The 24,464-nt window shown below is 44.0% G+C and overlaps 1 protein-coding gene across 11 annotated transcripts in view; it reads right to left on the bottom strand.

Moving 5' to 3' along the window:
• Positions 1 to 24,464, bottom strand: part of CC2D2A (coiled-coil and C2 domain containing 2A) — a 155,543-nt gene that overhangs the window by 49,382 nt on the left and 81,697 nt on the right. For 9 of the 11 annotated variants that reach the window (XM_023253304.2, XM_023253302.2, XM_023253303.2 and 6 more), the window contains 5 exons: positions 22,946 to 23,123; positions 8,445 to 8,601; positions 5,587 to 5,734; positions 3,695 to 3,754; positions 2,583 to 2,721 (listed from right to left, as the gene is read on the bottom strand). In XM_023253304.2, coding sequence (XP_023109072.2) covers positions 2,583 to 2,721; positions 3,695 to 3,754; positions 5,587 to 5,734; positions 8,445 to 8,601; positions 22,946 to 23,123 — 682 coding nt within the window. The remainder of the gene's footprint in view (positions 1 to 2,582; positions 2,722 to 3,694; positions 3,755 to 5,586; positions 5,735 to 8,444; positions 8,602 to 22,945; positions 23,124 to 24,464) is intronic. The other 2 variants (XM_023253298.2, XM_023253300.2) reach the window with 1 other exon arrangement.

Here is a 24,464-nt window from a genome sequence, read left to right on the forward strand (position 1 = left end):
AAAAAAAAAAGAGGTTAGAGTGGGAGAGAGCCAAAGCATAAGAGACTGTTAAAAACTGAGAACAGGGGCGCCTGGGTGGCGCAGTCGGTTAAGCGTCCGACTTCAGCCAGGTCACGATCTCGCGGTCCGTGAGTTCGAGCCCCACGTCAGGCTCTGGGCTGATGGCTCGGAGCCTGGAGCCTGTTTCGGATTCTGTGTCTCCCTCTCTCTCTGCCCCTCCCCCGTTCATGCTCTGTCTCTCTCTGTCCCAAAAATAAGTAAAAACGTTGAAAAAAAAAATTAAAAAAAAAAAACTGAGAACAAACTGAGGGTTGATGGGGGGTGGGAGAGAGGGGAGGGTGGGTGATGGGTATTGTGGAGGGCACCTTTTGGGATGAGCACTGGGTGTTGTATGGAAACCAATTTGACAATAAATTTCATATATTAAAAAAATAAAATTAAATTAAATTAAAAAAAAAAGAGTCTTAGACGGGGAGACTTGAAACATCCGCATTTAAGGACAACATATGTTGAAATCTAATAGTCACGAGGCAGGTGCCATTATATTCATGTCCTGGCTATAAAAAGTACCGCAACACATTTTTCCAAAAAAAAAAAAAAAAATCATAAAGTTCATTTTTTTGGGTACGCATGCTCCCCCCATAGGTGTTATGTAAATATACAGAGTGAAAAATGGGAGAGTTATATCAGTGTATTACTAGGTGTCTGCAGGAAATAAGGTTGCGTATATACAGTGTTACCATAAAATCTAATACGTGAATTTAAAATGTTATATATAACTTAATATAACTTTAAAGATATATTTAACAAGATGTGATTTTTCAAATATACGTAGGCACACACATAGACAAAGGCCCCAGAATTGGCTGGTCAGTTCAAATCAGTTGGCTGATCACCGGCTCCACGGTCATGCTGTCTCCAAACAGCACCTCGTGGCCCTGGTCACCGAGTAAAGACAGATCTGGGCGCCAGTCCCCGCTGCCCCGTACACCGGCTCGGAAAGGATGGTCTCAGGGTACCGCTGGGAGGCTGAGCGGGTGAGGCTACACTCTCCCGGGCATCTGCTTGCCCCTCTGCTGGGTGCTCTGTCAGTGGGAACCTCCTCCTCGCAGAAGGAAAGCCAGGGAGGAGAGACTCGCCAGGGCTTTGCAGTGGGCGAGGTGATCCTGCTGTGAAAATCCATAAAAAGAGGTCCTGGGGCACCTGGGTGGCTCAGTTGGTCGAGCGTCGGACTGTGGCTGATGCCAGATCATCAGGGCATGGTCTTGCGGTTTCTGAGTTCGAGCCCCACATTGGGCTCACTGCTGTCAGTGTGGAGCCTGGAGCCTGCTTCAGGTCCTTTGTCCCCCCTCTCCCCTCTCTCTCTGCCCCTCCCCGGCTTGCACTCTCTCTCAAATATAAACAAATATTGAAAAAAAAAATTGAAACAAGAAAGAGACAGGTCTGGAAGGCCGTCCCTGTGTTTTGTCCTTCTACACGAAGACAAATAGTTAAAAAGAAAAAAAAAAACGAAGGTGACATTTATACTATATTGTTGCTGATTTAAACATGGTAATCGAAACGTGATTTGAAACCTCTTTATGGAACAGACTATGCTCTAGGTAATGTGATCTATTCTTCCTAATACTTCTTTTAGTCACACTAAGAAGTATCATTGAGTTGGAAGGAAAACTTAAAAAGGTGAACGTCAGAATAAACCCAAGCTTGCTTTGAGACTTACCTTGGAAAGTCTAGGACAGAAATGAAAATGACAGAAATAAAAATGTTATCCTGGTTGCAGTTACCCTGCTGATGAACTCCCACTAGTGAACATGATTACAGAACGTGTGGCTGTGGTCACTTTCCGGATCATCTACTTGTTTATTATATTTTTGTGGGAATTATGAACTTGGGAGCAAAAACAATTGTATCTGCTACCAAGGAGAATCATTTACTGACTAATGTTCCATTTTATTTATAAACTCACTGAAGAAAGAATTTCGAATGTTATGATAGACGCAAGCAATTTATCTCATACATACTTAAAAGAAATCTAAACGATAATCTAATCATCAAACGGGAAAATAAACGAACAAAACCACCGTTTCTTAAAAGGCCCCACCAGGTGTGATGAACGGGCACGCGCTCTGAAATGGTCTTGGATCTGCGTCCTTACCGGCCGTGTGACCTCGAGCAGGTGACTCTGAGCACCCGTACTCAGGTGCCTTTCCAGGGGAGGGGCCAAACAAGGCCTTTCCTTAGGGTTTTACAGAGGTTAGCGGTAAGAGGAACAGCAACACCGTAACAAGAGCTAATATTTGTTGCACACCGATTGTGTGCCCCGCTAACTGCTGAGATGAGGCGTTGCACGTCGTCATGGCCACACTGCGAGGGTGTCACAGTGCTTAGAAGCATGAGTGCTCGCCCTGATCACACAGCCAGGCAGGGGCAAAGCCGGCCTTTAAACCTGTCATTCAACCCGGCACTCGTGTTCTTAAACACTATCGCACTGGAGAACACAGTGCGTGTAAAGGGTCGAGCCGTGTCTATTATTGGCACAGCAAGTGGAGAAATGCAGTGTGTGCACGATGGTGCCACGTTACCGAGATTAGCTGCATCAAAGGGGCATTGTTGGGGTCATTCGGGTCGAGCTTGGACTCTGCTGCCCACTTGGCCAACTTTTTCAAGTCTGTCAGTCCCGATGTGCCGATGGACGAGATGGCATCTGCTCTCTTCAAAGCACTGGAAAAGAAGTTAATGCCGTGAGATGGGCTTTCTCACAGAGCACTTTGCCTCAGGCCTGCAAAATCCCAGGGACGGCACTGCCTAAGGAGGCTGTTATGTCTAAGGGAGAAAATCTGATCATAAGGAAGGAGTTTTGCCGTTTTTCTTTGCTCGATGACTGCTATTAAATACGTTTTGGGGGGTGCCTGGGTGGCTCGGTCGGTTAAGCGTCTGACTCTTGATTTTGGCTCAGGTCACGATCTCATGACTCAAGAGTTGAAGCCCCACATCGGGCTCTGTGCTGACAGTGTGGAGCCTGCTTGGGATTCTCTCTCTCTTCCCCTCCCCCTGCTCACTCTGTCTCTGTCTCAAAAAAATAAATAAATAAACATTAAAAAATACACGTTTCAGGGACAATAGAGAAGAGTGAATGGTAGAAGAAAATACTTGCACACCACACATCTGATAAGGGATTAATGTTTCAAGTATATATGGAACTCATAACTCCATAGCAATAACACAAATAATCTAATTAAAACACGGGCAGAGGACCACAGTAGACGTTTCTCCAAAGAGGACATCCAGATGGCCAATAGACACGTGAAAAGATGCTCAACCTCACTTGTCATCAGGGAAATGCAAATCAAAACCCCAGTGAGATATCACCTCGCACCTGTTAGAATGGCTAAACTAAAGAACCCAAGAAATAGTGTCGGCGAGGATGTGGAGAAAAGGGAACCCCCGTGCACTGTTGGTGGGAATGTAAATTGGTGCGAACACTGGAAAACAGTCCGGAGGCTCCGCAAGAAATTAAAAGCAGAACTGTCATAAGATTCAGCAATTCCGCTTCTGAGCATACACCTGAAGGACACAAAATCGCTGTCCTAAAGGGGTGTCTGCACCCCCATGATTATTACAACATGATTTATGAAAACAACTGAAGTGCCCCTCAGTGGGTGAGTGGATAGAGAAAACGTGGTATGTCACTCACCATAAAAAAGGAGGAATCCGGCCATTTGCAACAACATGGACGGAGCTCGAGGGCGTTGTGCTGGGTGAGATAAGTCAGACAGAGCGAGGCAAATAAGGTGGGATCTCACTTATATCTGGAATCAAAACCAAAACCCAAAACCTAAACAAAACTTGTAGAAACAGAGAACGGGTTGGTGGTGGCCAGAGGTGGGGCGGGAGAGGCGGTGGCCAAAGGCGGTCAGAAAGTCCAAAGTTCTCGTTATACGATAAAGACGTTCCACAGATCTAATGCACAGTTAACAGTACTTCACTGCACATTTACAAACTGCTAAGAGAGCAGATCTTAAAAGTTCTCACGGCAAGGAAAGCACAACTTGCAGCTACGTGTGGTGATCGATGTAAGGTAGACTTACTGTGATTATTTCACAATATATCCACTTATCAAATCATTACATGGTACACCTTAAACTCATGCCATGTGTCAGTTATATCTCAATAAAACCAAAAAAAAGAAAAAGAAGTATCCCTACAACCCTGCCCAGGGCATAGAAGTGTCCCGAGTCCCTGGATCCGGGCCAGTGAGAAGGAGACTGCGCATTCGGTTCAGGGTGCCCTGAGAGCCTCACTTCCCACTCACCTGGGGACCCCTCGTAGCTGAGGCCAAAATACAAGAGGAAAAAACGGACGCACAACGGATTGGGACACGACTGAATTCCCAGGAGGCCAGCGCTCTCAGCACCTTTGCGTCAGGGCTTTGTTAACGGAGCTGTGTCTCTTGCCGCTCACATTGTGTTTTACCTCCTCTCCTGAGAGTGGGAGCTTTCGTCCCGGGTGTGAAACTCAGTGGAATGAGGACAGAATGCCGAGGCTCGAGGCCTCCACTGGACGTGACCGCCCATCTCCTAACTGAGGAGGTGCTGACCAGATGTTCCTTGTTCTCGTCACAGGGACATCGGAATCGGGACGGAGAAGGCAGAAAGGGAGCGGAGCCTGGCCCGCTCTGTTTCCCCTCATGTCAAAAATGACAGTCTGTGACTTACAAACTGTCTTCTTGATGATCAGGATAAGTCCTTTTATTTATTATTATTATTATTTTTAAGTGCTTATTATTTTTGAGAGCGGGAGCACAACAGGTGAGGGGCAGAGAGAGAGGGGGTCAGAAGATCTGAAAGTGGGCTCCACACTGAGAGCAGAGAGCCCGATGCAAGGCTTGAACTCACAAACCTCGAGATCATGACCTGAGTCCAAGTCTCATACTCAACCAACTGAGCCACCCAGGTGCCCCAAGTCCTTGTATTTTATGGTGGAGGCAACGGAGGCCCAGAATGGTTAAAGATGAACTCAAGACCCATCTGTTGGGGCAGGACAGAAGCCAGACTCGAACCCAGGCCACCTGGCCCCCATAGTCCAGGCTGCCTGGACAGGGACCAACCACAAGGAGGTGGGGCCTGCCTAGGGATAAATAGGTGAGGTACAGAGTGCCTAAGGATCTAGCAATCAAGGGAAAGAACTGACAATAGGGACCTTTATATAACCAGAAGGTTCTATAACAATCATCATTCACACCGAGGACCACCTATACGCAATCATAGGCTCTGCATATCCCCCCGTCTATAAAATGAAGAAAAAGAATACTTGAAGAATGAAGAATGAAGAAAAGAATACTTCACAGAGTTACCGGAGAGATTAAACAAGGCCAAATGCTTTTTGCTGTTTCTGGCACTGCTAAACATCTAATATTTATTAGGCTATTAATATTTTAATCTTTACCTCAAGTACCATAAAAACCCATGAAATTACTAGCACATGAGAAAAAAGGGAAAGAATGTGATATTGCAAGCTTCCCGCCCGCCCCCCGGGTATCATTAATGCAAAGACATTACTCATCAATTTATTAGAGACACACATCACCTTCTAAATCCGATGTTCTGCTGTGACAGTGGAGGAATCAAAGGGATCCCGTTTTCTCCAATGGCCCATGCCACGCTGTTGGACACTTTCCCCGAGGTCATGAGAATCAGTTGATTGCTACCATCAGCTTCAAACGAGAAGGGCATTCCTAGGGAGACACCAGATTACACAGACGCTGTTTAGGAAAAGGGAGCGAGCCCAGTCTTGGTGAGAAAGCAGACGGTAGACGAACGGAACAGAGAGGATAGGGCTGGCAGGACAGAACACATCATTCACAGCAGCGGCACTGAAATTCTTCAGGCAGTGATGTGCAGAATAGGCCTCTTGGTTCTCTCTCTGACAGCAGGGTGTAGAGGTGACAATGAATGAGGCACTTTGGAGTGGGACCATTGGGTGCATATTCTGGTTCTGCCCCTTAACAGCTGTGTGACCACAAACAGATGACCTAACTTCTCGGAGCCTTAGTTTCTTTACACATAAAATAGGGATACTAATAATACCTCCTAAAAAAGATTCCTGTGAAGACATCCATTTATTCACTCATCCAGTGGATACTAATTTGAGCTTCTGCTTGGCTCCAGGGACTATTCTAGGCGCTGCAGATGGCAGTAAAGACACAAAACTGATGAGAATCCCTGTTCTCAAGGAGTTGCTATTCCAGCAGGGGAGACAGGCAGTAAATAAGAGAAATGGGAGGAATGTATGGTTTGTTAGAGAGTGAGAAGTGTGAAGAGACCATAAATTAGGGAATGTATTCAGACAATGTGTATTTGGGGGTGGGTGGGAAAGGGCTGAACTTTTAGATGGGGTGGTAGGGAGGGGCTCCACAAGAGGGGACTTTTGAGTAAACGCTAGAAGAAAGTAAGGAAGTGAGACGATTTCTTGGGAAAGAACATTTGTGGCAGAAGGAACAAGTCAAGTGCCCTAGGGAGGGAGTGCACCCGAATAAGGAGCCTTGTGTTAAGTGGGGTCTTACATGCAGATCACTTAGTGCTTGGACCACTCAACGAACGTTAGCTATTCCTAAGCTACTGCGGCAACAGTAAGCCTCACTTACTGATTTGACTTCTACCCATTGGAAATTAATGATAAAAAGCCTCGGGGCAGTTTGTTTAATCAAATAAAAGAAGAAAAGATTTTCAAGCACTAAAAATAGTGACTTAGGGGTGCCTGGGTGGCTCAGTCAGTTGAGCGTCCAACTTTGGCTCAGGTCATGATCTCACAGTTCGTGGGTTTGAACCCCACATCAGGCTCTGTGCTGACAGCTCAGAGCCTGTAACCTACTCCAGATTCTCTCTCTCTCTCTCTCTCTCTCTCTCTCTCTGCCCCTCCTTCACTTGTGCTCCCTCTCTTTCTCTCTCTCTTTCTCAACAATAAATAAATAAACATTAAAAAAAAATAGTGCCTTCATGCCCTGGACTTACAGTTAATATTATTAGCACAAAATAATACCACTATTACACTGTAATAGCACCTTTGTGTTTTTTTCAGAGATCTTTCCTCTATATTGAACATCCACTTTAATCTTCAAAATAACCTCAAAAGACATTAAAGGGGTATCCTTAGATTCATTTTATGAATGAAGAAGATATTTAAAGAGATTACATAATTACTAGGGTCACAGAGCTTATCAGTGTGAGAATGGGAACTAAAGCCTAGGTCCCAGACTTTTATTTTATTTAAAAAATTTTTTTTAATGTTTATTTATTCTTGAGAGTGAGACAGAAAGACAGAGCATGAGCTGGGAAGGCGCAGAGAGAGAGGGAGACACAGAATCAGCAGCAGTCTGCAGGCTCTGAGCTGTCAGCACAGAGCCCGACGCAGGGCTCGAACTCACAAACTGTGAGTTTATGACCTGAGCCGAAGTCAGACGCTTAACCAGCTGAGCCACCCAGACACCCCTAGGTCTCCAGACTTTTAGGTTGATGATTGGATTTGAGCCCCAAAGAATTCTTGCAGATAAATTTTCAAATATGTGCTCACAATAAAAAATCACGAGACACACGAAGAAACAAGCCACCATGAATAAGAAGCAACAGAATCAGACCAATAAGCAGATCGGTACTGAAATGATCAGCTACAGAACGTTAAAAAAATATTTGTAATATGTTTTTAAAAATAAATGAAGTAATGAAGGAATAAACCAATGAAATGGTTGAGAGTCTGAGGAAAGGACAAACATTATCAGAACTGACCAGACAGATTGGAAAAGAACAAAATAGAATTTCTGGAGGTGAACAATCCAATAATTAAAATGAAAAACTCAGTGATGAGTTTCAATGATTAGACACAGCCAAAGAGTGAAATCATGACTTGGAAGACAGATTTAAAGAAGTGTCACAGAATACAGCAGTGAAAGAAAAGGATAAGCAAATACATTAGAGAGGTTAAGAAACATGGTAGACAGAGTGAGAAGGTCCATTGTATATGTAATTACAATTATAGGGGATAATAGAGAGAATATTAACTAATAATCTCCCTATTATAATATTTAAGTTTTAAAACCTTTTCAGCCTTATAAATAATACCCGGATATATATCTTATATACACAAAACTTTGTCCTCATTTCAAATTATTTTCTAAGAAAAGATTCCTAGAAGAAGAAATTAAGGTATCAAAGGCATTTTAAAGGTCCTGATTCACACTATCGAACTACTTTATACTTGCATAGTTTTATGAATTTATTGGCCACCAACGGTATAAAAGATGACTGCAAAAAATTGTATATCATCATTTTAATTTGAATTTCTGAAAGCAGTTTTATAATTACCTGGTTGTTTGAAAACGAAAAAAAAAAAGTTATGTTCAAATCTGACAGTAAAACCGTGAGCCACTGAGGATAGTGAGCTTTCCGTACCACTTCCAACACCCTCGTGGTCCAGGGTCACATGCTGGTTACTGCTAAACTCCACTTCTTCAATGGGAGCCCTTCCAGTGACAATGGTCGTTTCAGGAATAGGCAGAAACACTTCCGCCAGCAAAGTGGTGCCACTGTGTCCAACTGTTTCGTATACCTGAAATCGAGGAAGAGAAACAGACAAAAATAGTAAGAGTGTGCTCACTCCCAGAGTTTAGTCCATTTATCTATGTTAATCACTGTTCTAGCCCAGAGCACCCATTTCCGAGTAGAAAAGCTGAGTTGTGTTATGGTTCCCATGGAGACTAAATTGCACCGTATTTATGGCCAAGTTGTTGACATCCTGTCCTCTTGTCTGGCCTACTTTCCAAACAAGAAAGTAGAGAGAGAGAGGGGTAGAGAGAGGGGTTAATCAAAGTAGCAGTCTACCACAGTTGTTTCCATTTCAAACTGATACTCAGGTTATCTGGGGGAATGGGCTCCTTCCTTTTCCTGGCTTATGTTATTTCAGAAAGTGATGCCATCAGGTGGATTGGGTGAGATAAAGCGGACATGCCACCAGATGATTTATTATTTACACCAACTTCAAGGTCAACAGGAGAAGTATCATACCTAAATGTACTCTAGAGTATCAGGTTCAAATCTACTATTCAGTACATCTTTCAGATTCTTCCCTTCAAGAGCTCATTTTATTTATTAGCTGCTGAAACTGTACCAGCTCCTTCTCAGACCTTCTCCCAAGCAGGAGCAAACTAGACCAACGGTGGCTCTAGTGACTGTGGCGTGTCTTATTGTAATGCCGTCACTATGAGACGAAGAATCCAATGTCAAGGCAACCACTGATTATGAATGTACAATGCAGCTTCAAGAGGAGCCTTTGTGCCATTGGATCAAATTTCTCTTGTATCCTTGGGTCATTTCTCTTTTGTGGAAGAAGATGACAAGATACCCACAGTTCTGCTGGCTTCTTTCCTGTGTTATTCTTTCCTTCCAAGAGGTCCCTGTGGCTGGTACACGTTTCTCTAAAATGCCGATTCCACTCCTTTCACTTTTACTAATTAGATCTTCATATTTTTCTTCTTGTGCAATAGAGTCCGGCTATTGCAATAGACTTGTGCAATAGACTTCCCACGTACCGATGGAATGCACAAAGATGACACTACGGACCCTCTGGACCCCCTCCACTCACCCCCTCCCCTTACAAGGCATATGATACGAATTCTTTCCGAGGATGAAGATGAGGATGATTTTGTGCCAGGCTGCCATCCTGGCCCCATCTCCCGGGTATCCACCAGCTTGCATTTGCCACATGGCTGACTGAGCTTGGAGGGTCTACTGGGGCAAAGACAAAGACAAATACTACATAAGAACTGAACTCAGGACCCCAGACTTAATACCACTGTGAGCTATTCTTTTTTTTTTCATTAAAATAAAAAAAATGTTTATTTACTTTTGAGAGAGAGAGAGAGAGAGAGAGAGAGAGAGAGAGAGAGAGAGGAGAAAGCAAGGGAGGGGCAGAGAGAGAGAGAGGGAGGCAGAAGATCTGAAGCTGGCTCTGTGCTAACAACAGACAGCCTGATTCAGGGCTTGAACTCACACACCGTGAGATCATGACCTGAGCCAAAGTTGGAAGCGTAACCATCTGAGCCACCCAGGCGTCCCTGCTGTGAGCTCTTCTAGCAGGCTGGGTGCCCTAAGAGACCTGTGATAGTCAGAACTTACCTGTGTGGAGTGGCCAAGTTCACCTAATTCAGGGCAAGCAGGAAGCCCATGAGTAAGCCACATTCTCCAAATTCATCTTTATTAGTAAAAAGATGATGTTTTGGTCTCTTTTAAAAATATCTTTTATAGGGGCGCCTGGGTGGGTCAGTCGCTTGGGTGTCCAACTTCGGCTCAGGTCATGATTTCGCATTTGAGCCCTGCATCGGGCTCTGTGCTGATAGCTCAGAGCCTGGAGCCTGCTTTGGGTCCTGTGTCTCCCTCTCTCTCTCCCCCTCCCCTGATCACATTCTGTCTGTCTCTCTCAAAAATAAATAAACATAAAAAAATAAAAAAAAATCTTTTATGGAAAATGTCAAACATAAAACCCAAAGGAATAATATACCATGAACCTAAACCATCATCTGGCTTCAAATACCATTAGCTTATGACTGACTAATCTGGTTTCATCTATACTCTCATCCTTTCCGTCTCCACCAATATTTGGAACCCAGACATCATTTCATCTGTAAATATTTCAATATGTGTCTCTAAAAGATAATGATATTAAAAAGCAGAGTTATAATACTATTATCACAGTAGTTTCTTAGTAATGTCAAATATTAGTAAGTTTCAAATTTCCTTCAGAGTTTCAAAAAATTACTGTAAAACTTCGTTTGAATCAGGATCAAAATATATTCTATACAGTGCAACCGATTGATAAGTCCCTCAAGGCTCTATTAACTTATAGGTGACCCTTCTCCCTTTTTATACGTTTCAAAAAACCACTTTTTCTCTGTATTTTTATTGGTTTAGAGGTCTAATGGGAAAAGGGGTGCCATTTATTGCTTGTCTCAACCTTGCATAAGAGCCTGTGGATTTGTAATCTTACAGAGCTCAAAGACCCTCGAACAGATTGTTTTTTCTTGCACAGGAGACCTTGGTTGACCTATTAAATTATGGACTCACTAGAATAAAGTTTCAGTTTGAGAAAATGTTAGATTTTCTTTCCTTTTAGAAACTTTTTGTTCTTTGCCAAAACTTTGAGACATCTGTTTGTACGAAGCCCGGTATGGACTTTGGACTTGGTATTTTCTTCAATCTTTAGCACATTCCTATGAAGAACGGTTTGTGGTGAAGATTAAGCAAGCTAACAGACCCAACAATTCTGGATGATGGATTTGAAGCTCCAAGAGGAGAAACTCCCCTAGCCACTCATGTAGTAATTCAAAAAGCTGGAATTTGAATCCACAACTGTTTCACTGCAAAACTCATACCTTGTTTTGCTATATTTTCCTTATGGGCCAGGGACAGTCAGAAAGGTGATCAAATAATTAAGAATTCTTTTACAACCAAAACCATGAACCAGAAAATGTATTAAAGTTTATATTATACATATTAATATATATTATTATATATTAATATATATAATATATATACTATATATTATATATATTATATTATATATATTATATATAGTAAAGTTTAGACAAATTGGTGAGAAACAATGATTGAAAGAGTATTTAAAATCTGAATGAGGGGATGCCTGGGTGGCTTAGTTGGGTGAGCGTCTGACTTTGGCTCAGGTCATGATCTCGTGGTCTGTGGGTTCGAGCCCCGCATCAGGCTCTGTGCTGACAGCTCAGAGACTGGGCCTGCTTTGGTGTTCTCCCTGTCTCTCATACCCTTTCCCACTTGTACTCTGTTTCTCTCTCTCTCTCTCTCTCTCTCTCTCTCTCAAAAATGAATAAATATTAAAAAAAATCTTAAATCTGAATGAAAAAAATCAAACACAAAATGAAGTATCATAAAGACAATGTCTATAATCAGAGCTTAAAGCATCACCTCAGCGTGTGCAACTGTGATCACAAGACTGAACTATTCCTGTCTCAGAATTCTTGGTTGCTCGGAGCTCTCAAGAGGTTGGCTGTCTCTGCAAGAAAGGTATGCCCCGCTCACTTCAGTGCGGGTGCTTTAACTCTCTCTAAGGTGCCCACGTGTACTGGGCACCAAGTGAGACATGCGGGGAGTGGCCACTGGCCCACTGACACCCACTTATGTGCCGCCGCCCTACCCTGTGTTTTGCCTACGGAAACACTTATCCACTCTATCGAAATTCCTTGTTTATGCATTATATGTCTTACTGGATGTGGAGATTCCTGAGGATAGGGGTCTTGCCTGATTTCTCTTGGAATGTCCAGTACCTTCCATTTGGGAGTTAATGTATTTAGAAGGGAGCATGCTAACTCTAAATAGAAGTAAGGCATTATTATTATTATTATTTTAACATTTCATTTATTTTTGAGAGAGAGAGACAGAGCATGAGTGGGAGAGGGGCAGAGAGAGAGAGAGAGAGGGAGACACAGAATCCAAAGCAGGCTACAGGCTCTGAGCTGTCAGCACAGAGCCTGATGCAGGGCCCAAACTCATGAACCATGAGATCATGACCAAGCTAAAGTCGAACGCTTAACCGACTGAGCCATCCAGGCCCCCTTATTATTGTTATTGTTATTGTTATTATTATTATTAAGTAAACTCTTTGCCCAATGTGGGGTTCAAACTCAGGACCTCGAGATCAAGAGTTGCATGCTTCACCGACGGGGCCAGCCAGGAGCCCCCAGAAACAAAGCATTACATGATAAATCCATGGAATGAAATGGTTTTCTTCTCTGAACAGCTGGTAGACCTGGGTGTAGTATGGCTCTCAGATTTTCTCAGTCTTAATTTACTCCACACCTGACTGTCACTCCTCTCGCAGCCTGCAGAGGGCAGTGTGGTGGACAGGACAGGGTAGCGTTGTGTTCCAACAGATCTGGGTCTGAATCCTGACATTGACAGTAGCTTCCTGACCTTGAGCATGGCCTTCCCCGCTTTTTGCTTTCATTGTAAAACAAAGATGTTATTTAAGGCTCCCTAGAAAGGCGGTGCTGAAGTTTAGCTGACATGGATGAAAAGTCTCTTCCCTACTTATGAGCTCAATGAGTATTTATTCTTCTTCCTCTGGGCATACGATTGACAATGAGCACCTGCATTTTTATAGTACTTTATGGTTTACAAAGCTCTTTCACAAACATAATTACACTTCTCAAGCATCTTGTTAAATCTCGCTGGTCAACTGATTTTAGTAAAGTTTATGACATAAGAATTTCTTAAACTGGTAAGATCTGCCTCTTCAAGATACTTTAATGTTTTTCAAAGGAGACAATAAGTTGCTGGGGATTTATAGGAATTTTATGGCGTATTCCATATTTGTAATGAAATCATCTATATCCCCAAAGGCAAGGAGGTGAAAAGTGAAATACATTAAGGCTAAAATGTTTTTAAAAAATCAGGAGTTAACGAAGTCCTGATATTACTCCAAGTTGAGGGAGTAGAAAGGATAAGTAGTCAGAAAATACCATTTACGACAGTAAAACGCTTCAGAAGTGACATGACTGCAGTATTTAGTTTAATATTTGATTCAACCTGTGTCTCTGACCTTGCGACTCTCTTACTGTCCACTTCTTCAGAATTCCAAATGCTCCAACACTCAGTGCAGTTAAGTAAGTGTGTGATTTGCTGGCACAGCTAAGGAAAAGTTTCTATATTATGTGGCTCCAATGGCTTTACAAAAACATCCCTGTAAGACTTTCATAATTCATCAAATAGGTTATTATGGAAGGACCACAAGAGTTGCTTCTAAGCTTTTCTGTTTTGGTTTTTATTCCTTGTGGGTGTGCCCTGTGCTGGCCACCCTGTTTCGTAGTGACCCATAAAACATGCAGTTATTGTAGAAAGGGCATTTCTGTGGATGACAGCAGAAGCGTCCTTATTCCCGGTCTCTGGAAACACATTCCTGTTTAATGTCAGGACAGGAAGTAAATGGGGACTCTTGGTGTTGAGTCTGTAGGACGGAGGCAATTATGAACTCTAGGGGAAATAGAGGCTTTGCTACCCGGGACTACCGTTTCAGAATGTAATGATCAACTTTTTAAAAAAATTTGTTTATTTGCAGAGAGAGCGCTCACATGCATGCCCACAAAAGAGGGAGGGGCAGGGAGGGAGGGAGATAGAGATTTCCAACTAGACTCTGCACCGTCAGAGTGGAGCCTGATGTGGGGCTCGAACTCATGAACCGTGAGATCATGACTTGAGCCAAAATCAACAGTCAGGCACTTACCTGACTGAGCCACCCAGGTGCCCCTCAACGTTTTTTTTTTTAATTTGTTGTAATGTTTTATTTATTTTTGAGAGAGAGAGAGAGAGAGCACGAGCGGGGGAGGAGCAGAGAGAGAGGGAGACACAGAATCTGAAACAGGCTCCAGGCTCTGAGCTGTTAGCACAGAGCTGGATGTGGGGCTCGAACTCACAAACTGTGAGATCATGACCTGAGCTGAATCTGGACGCTCAACTGACTGAGCCACCCAGGGCACCCCCCCCCCTTTTTTTTAAATAAGGAAAAATGGATTCCATCTGACCAAGCCAAAAAAACACCCACAATCTTTCCACACTTTTCACCCTGCCCTTTCCAGGTAGCATGAGTTCTACGTAATGCTCGGGTGCGATGCTATTTTCAAAAAATCAGAAAATGGGCACCCTGGGTTTGGTGTTTGTAAGCAGCTTTCTGTATCATTAAGTTTGATTTTGTTTTTTCCTAAGTCAGGGTGCCAACCTCGGCATTGCTGACAATTCCTCACTGTGGTGAGCTGTCCCATACAGTGTGGGATGTTCCCCAGAATCCCTGGGCTCCTCCCGTTAGAGGTGCCACCAGCTCCCCGCTTGGTAGAATTAAAATGTCTCCAGACACGGCCACATGTCCCTGGGGTGCCAAAGACACCTCTGCTTGACAAACACTGCTCTGAGCAAAATGAGTGCTTGTGTGTGTGTGTCTGAAAGTGGAATGTTAACAGAAAAACATGACAGGAAATATAATTGACTTACATTCAGGTGTTCAAAAATTCTTCTGTTGTGTAATGCAGGGCAGCAATGAATTCAGAATAGCAATTACATCCACGGCTACCAACTCGAGATTATGTTTTTTAAAAAATGTATTATTGGGGGTGGCTCAGTTGGTTACGTGTCCAACTCTTGATTTCCGCTCAGGTCATGATCCCAGGGTTGTCACATCAAGCCCCGCTAATGTGCTGTCCGCCCAGAGCCTGCTTGGGATTCTCTCTCTCTCCCTCACTCCCTGCCCCTCCCCCATTCACACATGCTCTCTTTCTCTCTCTCTCTCTCTCTCTCTCTCTCTCTCTCTTAAATTTTTTTTTTAATGTTTATTTATTTTTGAGAGAGACAGAGACAGAATGTGAGTGGGTTAAGGGCAGAGAGACAAGGAGACACAGAATCCGAAGCAGGCTCCAGGCCCTGAGCTATCAGCACAGAGCCCGACGTGGGGCTCAAACTCATGGGCTGTGAGATCATGACCTGATCTGAAGTCGGACACTCGACCGACTGAGCCACCCAGGCGCCCCTCTCTCTCTCTTAAGATAAATAAACTTTAAAAAATGTATTACTGAACTTTAATTAACATACAATGCTATATTAGCTGCAGGTGGGTATATAACCTAGTGATCTGACAATTCGTTTTTTTTAAATTAATTTTTAAAAAAATTTACATCCAAGTTAGTTAGCATGTAGTGCAACAATGTTTTCAGGAGTAGATTCCTTAATGCCCCTTACCCATATACCCATATAGCCCAGCCCCCCTCCCATAACCCCTTCAGTAACTCTCTGTTTGTTCTCCATATTTAAGAGTCTCTTCTGTTTTGTCCCCCTCCCTGTTTTTATATTTTTGCTTTCCTTCCCTTATGTTCATCTGTTTTGTCTCTTAAAGTCTTCATATGAGTGAAGTCATATGATTTTTGTCTTTCTCTGACTGATTAGTTTCACTTAGCATAATACCCTCCAGTTCCATCCACGTAGTTGCAAATGGCAAGATTTCATTCTTTTTGATTGGCAAGGAATACTCCATTGTATATATATATATATATACCACATCTTCTTTATCTATTCATCCGTCGATGGACATTTAGGCTCTTTCCATACTTTGGCTATTGTTGAAAGTGCTGCTATAAACATTGGGGTGCATGTGCCCCTTCAAAATAGCACACCTGTATCCCTTGGATAAATGCCTAGTAGTGCAATTGCTGGGTCGTAGGGTAGTTCTATTTTTAGTTTTTTGAGGAACCTCCACACTGTTTTCCAGAGTGGCTGCACCAGTTTGCATTCCCAGTGATCTGACAATTCTATACATTACATAATGCTCACCATGGTAGCAGGAGTCACCATCTGCCATCACACAATGTTATTACAATATTATTGACTATGTTGTATTTTTCATTCCCGTGACTTATTTATTTTATAACTGGAGGCTTGTACATTTTTTAAAGTATTTTTCCTTGCAATTCTTTTTTTTAAATGTATTTATTATTTATTTTTGAGAGAGAGAGAGAGAGAGAAAGAGTGTATTAGTGAGGAGGGGGCAGAGAGAGGGAGGGAGAGAGATTATCCCAAGCAGGCACTACGCTGTCAGCATAGAGCCTGATGCGGGGCCTGAACTCACGAAACTGTGAGATCATGACCTGAGCTGAAGTCAGATGCTTAACCAATTGAGCCACCCAGGCGCCCCTGGAGATTTATACATGTTAATGCCCTCCGCCTATTTCTTCTATCTCCTCATTCTTCTCCCTTCTGGAAACCACCATTTTGTTCTCTGTATTTAAGGGTTTGTTTCTGTTCTCTCTGTTTTGTTTTGTTCACATGTTTGTCCAACTTGGGATGATGTATGCAATTATTATTACTTCTATTTGGAATGCTGTTTGCTTTAACTCAACAATCTGGGGAAGATTTACCTGCTAATGGTGTTTAGAATTGTACAGAGAAGATGAACCTTAGAAATGTAGGGACATTCATATAGATATAAAAAAACCCCAACATTCCATTTATATTGCATGATTTTAAATCATGATTCTCTGCTTCTAAAACAGAACAGAACAAAGCAGAACAGCTTCCCATCTTGCATTTGCTAGTGCTGGATCTGGTACAAGTGGCTGCCCTTCAAGCTTGGCTGCTTGTGATGTTCACGTGTTAGTCACCTCATGGTCGATGTCCCCATTTCCCTCAGGGTCGCACCAAACCCTTCCTAGTCTTGTGCCCACAGACTCCCTTCCTTCGCTGAAAAGGTTGCGGGCATCTGACGTGGGCCCCTTCACAGCTCTGCCCCCCACCCACCTCCCCTGTGTCATCATGCCCGCCCCAAAAGAACTTCCTGTCAAGTCTTGACCCAGATTCAGGGTCTGGTCCCTCTCCCCACCACTTTTTTTTTTTATTTTCAAAGTCACCAGTCTTTTCTGCATTGGTGGCTTTTCTCACGACTAACAAACATCCTGAAACCAACTACGCCCCAAAGTAAACCACCATCCCTCTCCAATCCCTGATTCGTTTCCCTCCTCCCCTTCTCTGCCAAGCCTCTGGGAGGGAAGCCCTCTTTTGGTAACTTCATTTTTTTTCTCCCGCCCCACTGGACCTTAGTCACCAGCTCCTCTTGCCACTTCCCCACTGCAGTCTAATCGCCGTGCCAGGGACCAGGGACTCCTGTTTTCCGCCAAGCCTCGTGCAATGTCTCTGCAACAAGACGCTTGGTGGATGGAACGTACAAGCTGCTGGTGCGTGCGGCCTGCTGAGGTCGACACGAGAGCGGGTCTGGGCGCTGGGGCCTGGCCCTGCCGCTTTCTGGCTGCGTGACCTCAGGGCAGGTATACTTAAGTGCTCCGCATTTCGGGATGACGGGGACAATGATACAGCTCCTGTGCGACTGTCGTGAGGACCGAGTCTAGACACAGAAGGTGCCTGGCATATTGTAATTGCTCAGTAACCATTATACTAGATATTACTAAATATCCACACAACTCAATACTCAGTGATGCCTGAGGCTGTTTTCTGAGACTTCTCCCCCCGGAAGTGGCTCTCAGAGCGCGGAGATAGGTCAGATTTGAGACTTGGCTTTTTATTACCATTATCCCCAATTAAAATGGTGAAATGAGAGTACAATTTAGAGTCAAACAGTCCCGGGTTTGAATTCTCTTCTGCCTCCTGACCTGCTTGGTGATGCAGTTACTCAGGATCTTGGAAGCTTACGGGGAGAATAATAGTACCTGTGGTTTTCTTTCGGGTAACATCAGATAGCGTATGTGAAGAAGCTGGTCTTGGGGTAGATAATCAGTAAGTGTTATTTCCCAGAGACCTTCTCCATGTTTGCGGGCCCCTGTCCCATCCAAACCCACATCCTCTTACATGTAGATGACCTTACCTTGCTTGCCCCATGCACGCTGTCCCACCACAGACGTCACTGTCCTTTCTACCTGCTCTCGGCGGCCTGGCTCCATGTAATTGAGTAGATAAATATGTGTGTGTAAAAAAAAATATCTGTTCTGGACTTACGTCTACAAAGGACCAATAACAACCACAGAAGTGAGCTGGCTAAGGGCTAACGAAGACACTTCTCCAAATAGGACTGTGTTCCCCACTCGGATAGTGCGGTTCTGTGGACGGGCCACGGAAATCAGGGGTGGACGAAGGAAGGAACTCAAGTAACTGCCAGCTCAGTTAAAAGGGAAAATCCCCTAAATCAGTCCACATGCCGAGAATATGAAAGCTCAACAGGATTGATTCATAAGGAAAAATAATAATGCTAAAAGATGTAAGCATCACCCAGCAGAACCACATGATAGTTGTTGGTTCGGGGAGGTGGGGGGACAGTGACAGATACAGATGTGAATGATAAAGAAATGAAGGTGATCATCGCAAAACTATTTTATTTCGAAATCGGATTTCATGTTTTTGGAAGGCCAAACATTTGTTGTGGAAAGATCTCAGTTGCGGAGATTTTTAGGACCTTTCTGGAGGGACTCTGGGCCTTCTCCCCTGTCCTGAGAAGTCCAGCCTCACCCACCTCTTGGGGACAGCTGTGGCTCGACTCCTTTGTACTGTCCCAGGTCCAGCTGTGTTGCTCTAATTAATTCCTTCCCCGCAATCAAACCCTGCAATCAAATCCCGCCAAGCATCCTTGACATCGGCACTAAACCGGTTCTGTTTCTCTGTAGCTCTCTCCCTCCATCTCCCAGCTGGATTTAAAGCTCCCCTTGGGACGCCTGGGTGGCTCAGTCAGTTGGGCATCCGACTTCAGCTCAGGTCATGATCTCACAGCTAGTGAGTTCGAACCCCACGTGGGGCTCTGTGCTGACAGCTCAGAGCCTGGAGCCTGCTTCGGATTCTGTGTCTCCTTCTCTCTCTCTGCCTTCCCCCACCCTGCCCCCAGCTCGTGCTCTGTCTCTGTCTCTCTCTCTCTCAAAAATAAATAAACATTAAAAAAAAATAATAAAGCTCCCTAAGGCAGCTCCATGGGCACCCCTCCGGCCCAGGGCTTCGAGTTCTGCACCACAATCTTGGCGTGGGATTAGACACTCAGTTGACTCTCACTCAAGCAGTGAACATTTATGGCTTGTTTGTTGGGTCACCAACGAATGCATTAAAGTTTTGAGAATCTCGGAACTCTTTCTGAAATACGTTGGGCTCTCAAGTCAGGCATAACAGATATGCCAGAACACTGGCATAAACAGATATATTCAAGGCAATTTTTTCTCACCCTCTTAAAACCGCCAGTAATTCATGAACCTTCTCTAATCTCAAACTTATAGCAATTATGTGGAAAATTTCCAAATGGCATTGTTCTATTCCTAGAGAGTTGAAATACAATAGTCCTTAGATTCATTTCATCTGGAACCACTACTCAATCATAAAAATCATGCCATTGAGCCATTATGATATGTGATTTGATCAGTTATCAAATCTCTGAGGATAGCTTAGGAATTTAGCCAAAGTTTTTTTAATTTGTGATTTTTTTTAACATTTACTTATTTCTGAGAGACTGAGAGAGACAGAGCATGAGCGGGGGAGGGGCAGAGAGAGAGGGAGACACAGAATCCGAAGCAGGCTCCAGGCTCTGAGCTATCAACACAGAGCCCAACGTGGGTCTCAGACTCACAAGCAGTGAGATCATGACCTGAACCGAAGTCAGTCGCTTAACCAACTGAGCCACCCAGGGCCCCAGTTTGTGATTTTCTAAAGATTACATGATTCAGCTCTTAGGGCCAAGCTAACTGCCTATGAATATATTCTTGGTGTCCCCAGGATAAAATTTTGCTTGTTTACTTAGAAAATCCATTTCATAACATTTTAGAGAATTACTTTTCTCACAGTACTTGAAAAAAATTGTTTTGATTGCAACATCCGAGCCAGCTAATGTCTCAAGATGGCAAAGAGGAGAGAGGATAGAAAGCTTCCCTCCCATTTCAGAATATGTGTGAAATGAGACACTGGTACTCATGGAGGTGGAAGAAGGAAAGGGTCTTAACCTTCTATGGTAATTCTGAAAATGGAGGGCTGCCCAGCAGAGAAGCCTCCATAGGCTGCCAGGGCAGAGGTGGGGGATCTGCTCTCTCATGGGCACCTGCGGGGAGGGGAGGGCCTTCTCTCTGTCTTCTGGGCTCTTTTCAGGAGGGGTGTCCCCTTCCAGGGCTCCCTCCCCTTCCTACCGGCCACGTTCGCATATGCTGCCCTCCCTTGCTTCACTCTGCCCCTCTATCTGCTTTCTCCCGTTAATCTTGGTCTTCCTCATGTCAGCTTTTCCTTCTGCAGGGAGGAAGGGGGGGGGATGAGTCACATGGATCTCAAATGAGGGGGCAAACTCTGAATAAATGAACTTTTTCCTATTCTGTGGACTCACATAGGGGCCTCCGGCATCCCCTCATTACCGAAGGCAGGTGACCACAAAGCATCAAGTTGGCTTCTGGAGATTGTGTTTATTTACTTTCTCCATCAAGTTTTATTCTTTTTTTTTAAATTTTTTAATATTTATTTATTTTTTGAGAGACAGAGTGTGAGTGGGGGAGGGGCAGAGAGAGAGGGAGAGAGAATCCCAAGCAGGCTCTCGCCGTTGGCGCAAAGACAGATGTGGGGCTCAACCCCACGAACTGTAAGACCATGACCTGAGCCGAAGTTGTGCACTCCACCGACTGAGTCACCCAGGTTCCCCTTCCTCTACCAGTTTTAATAGGTTTTTAATGACTGAGATCTAGCTAGTGGTTGATATTCCAAATGCCAAAGAATATTCATGGCCAAGTGTTAACCAATCAGAAGAGATGTCAGCCATCTAGGAGAACAAGGTCCCGAAGGCATTAGCCTCATTCACACACCCTTTAATTAGTCTGCTGTGGCAAGGTCCAGGGGATCTTAGAAGTAGGGTCTAGGTGTCCAGGGTGGCATTTTGGGAATCCAGTACAGAAGTATTTAAATATTTTAATAATGATACAGCTGTAATTGTAATTATAGACAATGTCAATTACAACCAATAGGTAGTAACTGCCTGGAGTACAGTGTTGAGAAGGATTCTAGAGTTATATCCAGGCTCAGTGGGGGAAAAGGACCCGGTCATGTAGTTATTTCTTGCCAGGGTGGTGGATGGGAATGAGAAATTTCTGCATAAATGGCGGGTGAGGACTAGTGATTTCTGTGTGGGTGGCGGATGGCAAGCAAAGGCACGTGTGCCACATATTTGCAACTGTAGTTCACAGGCTTATTACTGTCATAAAAGAGAATTCTGTTAGCATCACAGGAAAAGATTCACCATGAGAATAGCAAGTTTGGACACTGCAGTGGATTAAATAGTGTCCTCTAAAAACTGCTGTCTACCTGGAACCACAGAATGTGACCTTATTTGGAAATAGGGTTCTTACAGATATACTTAATTAGTTAAACATCTAGATGAGCTCATACTGGATTACCGTTGGCCCTAAATCCAATGAGAATGTCCTTGTAAGAGACAAAAAAAAAAAAAAAAAAAAAGGACAGGTCGAGACGATGAGATGACCACATGAAGATGGAGACTGTAGTGACGCTACCACAAACCAAGGGACTCCAAGGGCCACCAGAAGTGGAAAAGGCAAGGAAGGATTCACCTTTAGAACTTTTGCGGGGAGCATGGCCCTACTGAAGCCTAGATTTCAGACCTCAGGGCCTCCAGAGCTGTGAAAAAATAAGCATCTGTTGTTTTAAGCCACCAAGTTTATGTGGCTTAGGTGGGGCAGCCCCAGGAAACTAAAACAGACCCAAATAAATACATTGCTAATGGTGGGATTTTAGGCTAGTAGTGCGATTTATTTTTGGGGGGATCCTACAGCCTATAGCCACCTGTGATTATGGCAATATATTTTTTTTAACGTTTATTTATTTTTGAGACAGAGAGAGACAAAGCATGAACGGGGGAGGGTCAGAAAGAGGGAGACACAGAATCTGAAACAGGCTCCAGGCTCTGAGCTTGTCAGCACAGAGCCCGACGTGGGGCTCGAACTCATGGACCGCGAGATCATGACCTGAGCCGAAGTCGGCCACTTAACCGACTGAGCCACCCAGGTGCCCCTGATTATGGCAATATTGATTTCTGAGGTATATCATGCTAGGACCCAGGCAGACAGTGATACTGAAGTACTCTGATGAAAAAGCCAGGGAGCCCCTACCTCTCATCCCCCTTCTCCATCTTGAGGCACACTGAGGCACCATGGCCAGCATTTTCAGGAGGTGAGCAGGGAAATAGATCTCCTTCTGCCCAGACTGGAAGGACAGACGTTCCCCAGGGGAGGCTGACCTTCTGTTCACCTTGAAAATCTATCAGGACACCAGCGTAGCCCATGGATGATTTAAAACCATCTGGTACCTGTGATCACCAAAACAATGCTTGGGACAGTGCCTGTAATTAAAATGCATACCTGCAGTGTCAAACTCTCCGGCCAGTTGAATATTTGCAGATTGAAAATCTGTCCAAAGTGAACTCGGAAGTCTGCCCCGAGGGGCCGACTGTCGGTCCTGGACACTTCTTTGTCGTTGAAGATCACCTTTAGATATATTGAGCGTCTCTTGACGTCCTCCCTTCGCAAGACCTCCACCCTGCCAGAGGAGACCGATCGCAGATGGGTTAGTCATTGACCAGGGGAAAATGGAGTGTCTGACAAATGGGCACTGAACAGAACAAGACACCTGGAGGTGACCCTGCCACTCATGTTACCTCTCGTTGCACCAAATCAGCCACAAGTCTCAAGGAGCGTCATATAACAAATTTGATACGGACTAGGAAACGGGCACTCAAAAGGCCACAGGGTACAGAAGAACGGTGGTCCAAGCAGCATCCACCATATTACAGTGTCTTTAATTGTTTTCAAAGAAGCCCTATGTTTGCACCCCAATGTTTTCGTTTTCGTTTTTAATTTTTTTTATTAGTTTTCTTTATTTTTTGAGAGGCAGAAAGAGACAGAGCACGTGTGGGGGAGGGGCAGAGAGAGAATGGGAGACACAGAATCCAAAGCAGGCTCCAGGCTCTGAGCTGTCAGCACAGAGCCCGAGGCGGGGCCCGAACTCATGAACCATGAGATCATGACCTGAGCCAAAGTTGGACACTCAACTGACTGAGCCACCCAGGCGCCCCTGCACCCCGAAGTTTTAACTAAACAGAAACACAGTCCTTGCAGTTGGAGTGAATTCAATCCATAAGGGATAGTAGTGATTTATATTTGGGCGGGATATTTTATCCTAAAAATGTAATAGCATAAAAATCAACAACACAGGAAACAACAGATGTTGGTGAGGATGTGGAGAAAGGGGAACCCTCTTAGGCTGTTGCTGGGAATGCAAACTGGTGCAGCCACTGTGGAAAACAGTGTGGAAATTCCTAAAAAAAGTTAAAAATAGAACTACTCTATGACCCAGCAATTGCATTACTAGTTGTTTATTCAAAGGATACAAAAATACAGATTCAAAGGGGTACATGCACTCCAATGTTTATAGCAGCTTTTTCAATAATAGCCAAATTATGGAAAAAGCCCATATGTCCATTGACTGATGAACGGATAAAGTAGATGTGGTACGTATATATACCATGGAATATTACTCAGCCCAGCCATCAAAAAAATGAAATCTTGGGGTGCCTGGGTAGCTCAGTCGGTTAAGCGGCCGACTTAGGCTCAGGTCATGATCTCACGGTTTGTGAGTTTGAGCCCCGCATGGGGCTCTGTGCTGACAGCTCAGAGCCTGGAGCCTGATTCAGATCCTGTGTTTCCCATTCTCTCTCTGCCCCTCCCCCATTCTCACTCTGTCTCTTTCTCTCTCTTAAAAATAAACATTAAAAAAATAAAAAAAAAATGAAGTCTTGCCATCTGCAATGACGTGGATGGAGCCTGAGTGTATTATGCTGAGCAAAATAAATCAGTCAGAGAAACACAAATACCATATGAT

This window comes from Felis catus, chromosome B1 (genome assembly GCF_018350175.1).
Source record: "Felis catus isolate Fca126 chromosome B1, F.catus_Fca126_mat1.0, whole genome shotgun sequence".
Lineage (NCBI taxonomy): Eukaryota > Metazoa > Chordata > Mammalia > Carnivora > Felidae > Felis > Felis catus.